The following is a 7,500-nucleotide window of genomic DNA, read 5'->3' as shown; positions in this document are numbered from 1 at the left end:
AAATAATAATAATAATAATAATAATAATAACAACAACATGCAAACACACACACACACACACACACATTGAAGAAGGAAAGAAGGAAGGAAGGAAGGAAGGAAGGAAGGAAGGAAGGAAGGAATGAAGAGAAGAAAAGAGAAAAGAAAGAAAGGAAACACAAACACACAAAAACAAACAAACACAATAGAGAAGAAAAAAAAAAAAAAAAAAAAAAAAAAAAAACATAAACCACGAGGAAAAGGAAAAGAGGTACACACACACACACACACACACACACACACACACACACACACACACACACACACACACACACACACACACACACACACTCACTTGAGGTATGGCGCACCCCCTCCCCCATAGTCTTGGTGTTGACTGGGGGGTGTTCGGTCAGGAAGGAGTAATACCCAGAGTCCTTCTTCTCCACTCCTCTCCTCCCCCTCCTCCCTCCTCTTCGCAGCTCCACGCCCTTCTCTTCCTCCTCATCTTCCTCCTCCTCCTCGTCACGGTCCAGCTCCACCCCCATGTCCAGGCTGGCGTCGCTCTGTGGATTCTACGGAAGATTAGGTTTTTATTTCTCCAGTTTGCTTATCTCTATTGTGCAGTGTGTGTGTGTGTGTGTGTGAGGGAGCAGTAGGGAAGGCAGCACAGTGAAGGAAGGGCTGCTGAGGTGCCACTCACTTGGGAAAGATGAAGAGGGTTGTCTGGAGGTGCAGGGTGTATGTGTGTGTTGGTGTGCTGGGAGGAGTGAGGGACAGAGGCTGGCAGGGAGGGGGAGTGTGTGGGGTGGGTGTGGTAGAGTGTGACAGGGTGAGTGGTGGGGCTGACCTGCAGGTGGGTGAAGTAGGTGCCGGTGACGCCCGGCAGGCTGGCGGGGCGCGGGGCTCGTGGCACGTTGGTTAGGGGACCGGTGTGGCGGCGGGGCTGTAGGGGGGGCAGCGGTCCCTCGCCGGGGAACACGTCGGCAAACACGGCCTGGAAGGGTCCCAGGGGATCATCTGGTGGGGCGGGGCCGTCCTCCCCCAAGAAGTCTGAGTCAGAGATCTCTGAGCCAAAGCCGCTGGTGGAGACACTGTCGCTGCGCACCAGCTCAAAGGGCCGGTGGTGCGGTGGTGGCGGTACAGCGGGGCCACAGCACAGCGGCGGCCAGGCACGGCCCACCTCATCATAGCTGGAACACTTGCGGGCTGAGAAGTCCGGCGGCCGGTGCTCCAACAGCCGCCGCTCACTGAGGTGTGTCTCGGAGGAGGAGTGGCAGCGGGGCAGCCGGGGCCCCCCCACCACCAGGATGCCCGAGTCACTCTGCTGCACCCCAGACCCTGCGGGAGAGGCGGGCCGTGCGGGGGCGGGGCCAGCCACTGCTGCCTCGTGAGGGCTGTCTGGGGCCCACACACCGCCAGTGGGAGTGGGGGGAGCGGCAGGACGAGGCGAGGCAGCAGTGGTGGTGGCCAGGGGCACCTCCCTCCTGATGGGCACCGTCACCTCCCTGGGCCGACCACACTCTGGCCGGACCGCAGGTGTGGTGGGGGTGACGGGGGTGAGGGGTGTGGGTGTTGGGATGATGGGTGTGGGTGGGGTAGGGGTGGGGGTTTGTGGTGTGGTGGGTGCTGTGGGTGCTGGGGTGAGGGGTGGGGGCAGAGGTGTGGTGGGGTGGGGGTACTGGTGTGACAGGTGTGGTGGTGGTGGTGGTGGTGGCGGTGGTAGAGGTGGTGCGGGGCGTCACTTCCACTTGCAGGTGGCAGCGGGCGGCAGGGGGCGGTCTGAGGGGCATGGCCTCCACGGGTGTCTCGTGCACCACCATGGGTTCCCGCCGCAAGTACCGCACCTCACTGCCGCCCTGCACCTCTATTACACACACCGACACCTGCCGGGGCCGGGGCGCTGCGGGGGGTGGGGCGGGGGATGCAGAGGACACAGCGGGCCTGGCTTCTGTCTTGGTGGTACCCTGCTGCTGCTGCTGCTGCTGCTGCTGGCCTCCCTGGCACCATCCTCCCCTGGGGTGGGGGTACAGGCCTCCCCCTTGGCCGCGCTGCCCAGGGATCCCAGCCGGCCCCGGAAGAAGGGGCATGGGGTGGGGGTGGGAGTGGGGCTTGTGATGGGGGAGCTACAGCCGTGCCGCAGGGTGAACACCGGGGAGCGGGGTGAGCGAGGCGGGGTTGAGGGAGGGAAGGTGAGGCGGGCCAGGGCAGTGGAGGGGGACAGGTCGGTGGGGGAGCGGGACAGCAGGCTGTGGGACTCCAGGGAGGACCGCAGGTTGAGGCTCAGGGACTTCCCCATGGGGCGGTCCGGCGAGGAGGGGCTGGCCGGCGCTGCTGGGACAGGGGAGGCAGGCGAGGCAGGTGGGCGCAGGAGGATTGGGGCAGAGGCGGGGTCACGGGGCGCCCCGGGGTCACGGCGCAGCTGGCGGTCAAGCTCAGCCAGCTGACCCACAAAGTTGATGTTTGGGGAGATGGTCGGCCGGCGACTCTTCACATACCTGGGAGGAGAACAGGGGGGGGGGGGGAGATTAGTGGTGATGGTGGTGGTACTGCTACAACAGGAAGGTCTGGCCTCATACTATGCCCTTATGTACTACTAATACTAATACTACTACGTACTACTATTACCATTACTACTACTACTACTAATACTACTAACACACACACACACACATACAAGAGGACCTTAAGAAGACCTGGAGATGGAGTAGGAAGTGGGAGATAGAATATAATGTGGATCAAAGTCGTGTTATGAAATTAGGAAGGAGTGGAAGACGACCAGAGGCGATGTACAAGATGGGACACACTGTAGAGCTGAGGAAAGTATATACAAGAGAACAATCAACAGGATAGCCATGTGGACAAAATATTTGGAGAGACATACAGGGGATCCTTGCGATTCGACCACTCACAGTTCAAATTATCGCCAGTTCGAATTCAGTTAATTAATACCCAATCCTCGAGGTTCGACTGACTGACTCGCCAATTTGATATTCGTATCTCGCGTGCCACTCACCCATTCAATCCGCCGACACCCCAAATTCACCGCAAACCCGCCCGGTGGAAGTGTAAACCGACGCTACCTTGTGTCGTCACTAAGGCGGCGTCACACTGCCACTTCTCCATCAACTTCTTCTGTCAACTTTCTGAAGACTGTCAACTTCTGTCGACGCTGGTCGTCACACACAAGCTCGCTTCCCCTTTGTCGTGTTTGTCAATTGTAAACAAACATGGCGGCCCTTCACCCCAGCAAGCCGCTGCTCTTCAGACAGCCTTGTCCACTCATAAACAACAGAGCTGCTCATCTTGGCCAGTTGTTCCTCGGAAGAGAAGCCTTGGAACGTTGCAGTCCCAGACAAATGTAAACAAACAACTGAACTACTTTTCACTGTTAGGCTACGACAAAAAATATACATGTACAAATATATTTTCATCTACTTATCAAGATTCTATTGATTTGAGATTATAGCATCATTCCAATAAACAAGAAAATTAATTTTATCATAAAAGTGTTAATTAGAAACCATAGATCTTAATCTGACTAAAAATTGATGCTAGAGGAAAACGGTGCGTTTTGTCTGACTCAAGACGACGGAAAGCCACCTCCAGCCCCAGCCCTAAGAAGCACAATTTCCTGCCTTTCAAAGATAAGCTTGAGCTTATAAGAAAGTGTGAGGCAGGTATAGCTCACAGTGTCGTTGCAGTGCAAATGGGTGTCCCTAGATCAACAGTATCAACAGTTTGGACTGGGACAAGTACCACGAGACTGCTGCAAGTGTTTTTATTTCCAAAACTGTACTGTACAGCATCCTAATGTGCTTAATAAAAATAGTTAGATATAAATGAAGCCTTTAATAGTACTGATTTAGTCTAAGTTAGTGTTTTTGAGAGGTTATAGTGATGTTTTGAGGGGGTCAGGGCTGGAGGTTGGTCCCTATCCCCCTTAATTTTTAAGTATCTCATAGAAAAAATTGCTCCACGATTTGAATAAACGCTGATTCGACCGATGAAAAATCGCCCTAACCCTGTCGAATTGCGAGGATCCCCTCTACAACTTGGTAAGAAATATCAGATTGGCTTTCCACAACATGGATAAAGATATGGTGAAGAAACTGATATCCACTGTGATCAGACCCAGGCTGGAGTATGCAGGGGAGGTGTGATCACAACACAAAAAGAAACATGTATGGAAATTGAAGAAACTGCAAAGGATGGCAATGAAGATGGTACCAGAGCTAAGAGGGATGACATACGAGGAGAGACTGAGGGCTTTGTATCCACCAACACTGGAGCAGAGAAGAGAGAGGAGAGACCTAATATAATCTACAAACTAATGAATGAAATGGATGTAATAGATAACAAGGAGCTGCTACTAAGAGATGAAGTCACCAATAGAAGCATAAGATGTCATAGTAAAAAGTTGAGGAAAAGAAGATGCTTCAAGGACATGGAAAAATTCAGCTTTGTAGCATGGAAAAATTCAGCTTTCCACAAAGAAGTATAGAGGCATGGAATAGCCTGAGTGAAGATGTAGTGTCAGCAAGGAGTGTGCATAGCTTTAAAGAAAAGTTGGACAAATGTAGATATGGAGACAGGGCCACACCAGTGTAATGCCCAGGCCATGTAAAACTACAACTAGGTAAATACAACTAAGTAAACACACACACACACACACACACACACACACAGTACGCACATGTAGGCCTCCTCGAATGACAGTGAAAGGTGCTTCATGACATAGGCGATGGCAACAGTGGCGGAGCGTGACACCCCCGCCAGGCAGTGCACCAACACACACCCGCCGCCCTCACGCACCTTGTCTGTCCAGGGAAGGGTGGGTTAATGCCAGTAACAACAATACCACTAACAACACCACTAATCATAACACTAATCTATCTGAACCTATGCAGTGATGTAATGTCTTGCCTCCTTGTATAGTTAGGTTAGGTTAAAAGACACCAATGATAATATAAATGACAAAAATCTTACCTAACTTAATTTAACCTACATAATGATAATGTTTTTGCAGTGATACTACTACTACTACTACTACTACTACTACTACTACTACTACTACTACTAATCTAACTTATTTCACCTAACCCAACCTAAGTATTGATAATGTTCTTGCCTTCATGTGCCTTGTCCAATTAAATGGGCTGGGCTGGGTTGGGTTAGGTTAGGTTAGGTTAGGTTAGGTAAGAGGAAACAACAACAACAGCAACAACAACAACAATAATAATAATAATAATAATAATAATAATAATAATAATAATAATAATAATAATAGTAAGTTAGTCTAACCTGACCTAATAATGTATATGAAAAATAAAGAAGAAATGGAGGAGGAGGAGGAGGAGGAGGAGGAGGAGGAGGAGGAGGAGGAGGAGGAGGAGGAGGAGGAGGAGGAGGAGGAGGAGGAGGAGGAGGAGGAGGAGGAGGAGGAGGAGGAGGAGGAGGAGGAGGAGGAAAACAAGAACACTAAGAACAACAACAACAAAACTACACACACATAAAAAAAAAAAAAAAAAAAAAAAAAAAAAAAAAAAAAAATTTAAAAAGAAAAATAATAAATAAAATAAATAAATAAATAAATAAATAAATAAATACCAATCCCTACACCACAATGAACACACACACACACACACACACACACAGACACACACACACACACACACAGACACAGACACAGCCACTCACCAATAAAGTTGAAGGCATCGTTGAAGTAAGGCAGAAGTTTCTCACTGAAGTTGTCATTGACGGGGATCCTCATGAAGTGTGAGTCCTGAACAAAGTCTGGCTTGGGGCAGGTGATGCTCACATTCAGCTCATACAGGATGTTGTACCCCTGCCGAGAGATGACCAGCTTAGGGCAGGCGAGGAGAGAAGTATGGGTAGGCTAGGATAGGTTAGTTGGGTAGGGTTGGGTGGTTAGGTTAGATTAGGTTAGGTCAAGGGTGGTGGGTTAGGTTAGACTAGGATAGGATAGGATAGGATAGATTAGGTTAGGATAGGGTAGGGTAGGTTTGGTTTGGTTTGGTTTGGTTTGTTGGGTTAGATTAAGTTAGGTGAGGTGTAGGGTTAGGATAGGATAGGTTAGGTTAGGTTTGGGTTGGGTTGGGTTAGGTGAGGTGTGGGCAAACTACAGCCCAAGGAATTCATGCGGTTTGACAAATGTTGGTAAATTTTCCAAGCAAGTTAATAAACAAGGCCACATGGTATTGTGAGCATTTCATTTTCTTCCTGCAAGTGTGCACATGTGTGTGAGAATGACTTTTCTTTAGAAGCCTTTCATTTTGTATTTCAAATATTAATCATTTTGGGTTAATACAGTATGCAGTCCTATAAGATTGTGATTTTCTTTAATGTGGCCAAAGCACTGAAGAGTCTGCCATCCCTGGGCCACGATAAAGTTGATTTTTACACAGCATCACTACAAGCCAACAAAAGCCTTGCACAGGAAAACCTCCATAAACATGAAACAAATCAAGCACATCACCACAACATGCAGCGGTCTCATGTGCTACTGAGAACGTTCATTTCTACACATTAACTTACACATTGACTGGTTTGTTTGCTTTGATTTTTATTTTATCTAAGAACAAAATACTGGAGAGAATTCAAGGTTAGGATAAGTTAGGTTAAGGTTTGTTTGGTTTGGCTAAATCTTCTGTTTTATTCAAGGTTAGGATAAGTTAGGTAAGGTTTGTTTGGTTTGGCTAAATCTCCTGTTTATGTAAGATGGAAAAACTGGAGACATCAAGGTTAGATTAGGTTATTTATTCATTTTCTCATGTAAAAAAAAAAAAAAAAAAAACACTAGAGAGAGATCAAGGTTAGGTGAGGTCTGATTGTAAAAAGGTCCACTGAGGTGCCAGCTCCAAACAAGGTCAAAATAGGTTAAGTTAGGTCAGGTTAGATTACGTTAGGTCAGCTTAAGAGTAGGTTAGAGTTCCTGTGTTGTTATATATCCTAAGTCCTTCAATACTAGAATACCTTTTCATATTCTGCTTACTATTTGGCAATCTTATACAGCTTCAGAAACTTATGAGGGGAATTAAATAGTGAAGACTGGCCATTAATCTTCCACCCTCCACAGACACTTCCTAATAGAATCATACAACTGTACCTAAAACTCAGTAAAAGAAGGATCCAGTACTGAGAGAGAGAGAGAGAGAGAGAGAGAGAGAGAGAGAGAGAGGTAAGCTTTGTTGAGGGCCTGCCACATGTAGATCTCTGATGATTTGCCGCACCATTCACACCATTAGTGAGGTCGGAGGAATGTTTGGTCGGTCAGTCAGTCAGTCAGCCAGTCAAGTAATCAATCAGTTATTTATCCATTTACTTATTTATTCATTTATTTCTTCATTCTTTCAAGCAGTCAGTCAGTCAATCAGTCAGTCAGTCAACCAGTCAGCCAGTCAGTCAGTCAAGTAATCAATCAGTTATTTATCCATTTACTTATTTATTCATTTATTTCTTCATTCTTTCAATCAGTCAGTCAGTCAGTCAGTCAGTCAA

The 7,500-nt window shown here is 48.0% G+C and overlaps 1 protein-coding gene across 1 annotated transcript in view; it reads right to left on the bottom strand.

The window, feature by feature from the left end:
• Positions 1–7,500, bottom strand: part of LOC123511144 (protein PRRC2A-like) — a 51,412-nt gene that overhangs the window by 6,502 nt on the left and 37,410 nt on the right. The window contains 6 exon segments of the mRNA XM_045266774.1: positions 335–554; positions 830–1,591; positions 1,593–1,868; positions 1,871–2,477; positions 4,676–4,799; positions 5,680–5,827. Coding sequence (XP_045122709.1) covers positions 335–554; positions 830–1,591; positions 1,593–1,868; positions 1,871–2,477; positions 4,676–4,799; positions 5,680–5,827 — 2,137 coding nt within the window.

Source organism: Portunus trituberculatus, chromosome 4 (assembly GCF_017591435.1).
Source record: "Portunus trituberculatus isolate SZX2019 chromosome 4, ASM1759143v1, whole genome shotgun sequence".
Classification (NCBI taxonomy): Eukaryota; Metazoa; Arthropoda; class Malacostraca; order Decapoda; family Portunidae; genus Portunus; species Portunus trituberculatus.
This window is presented reverse-complemented; position numbering and strand designations above follow the sequence as displayed.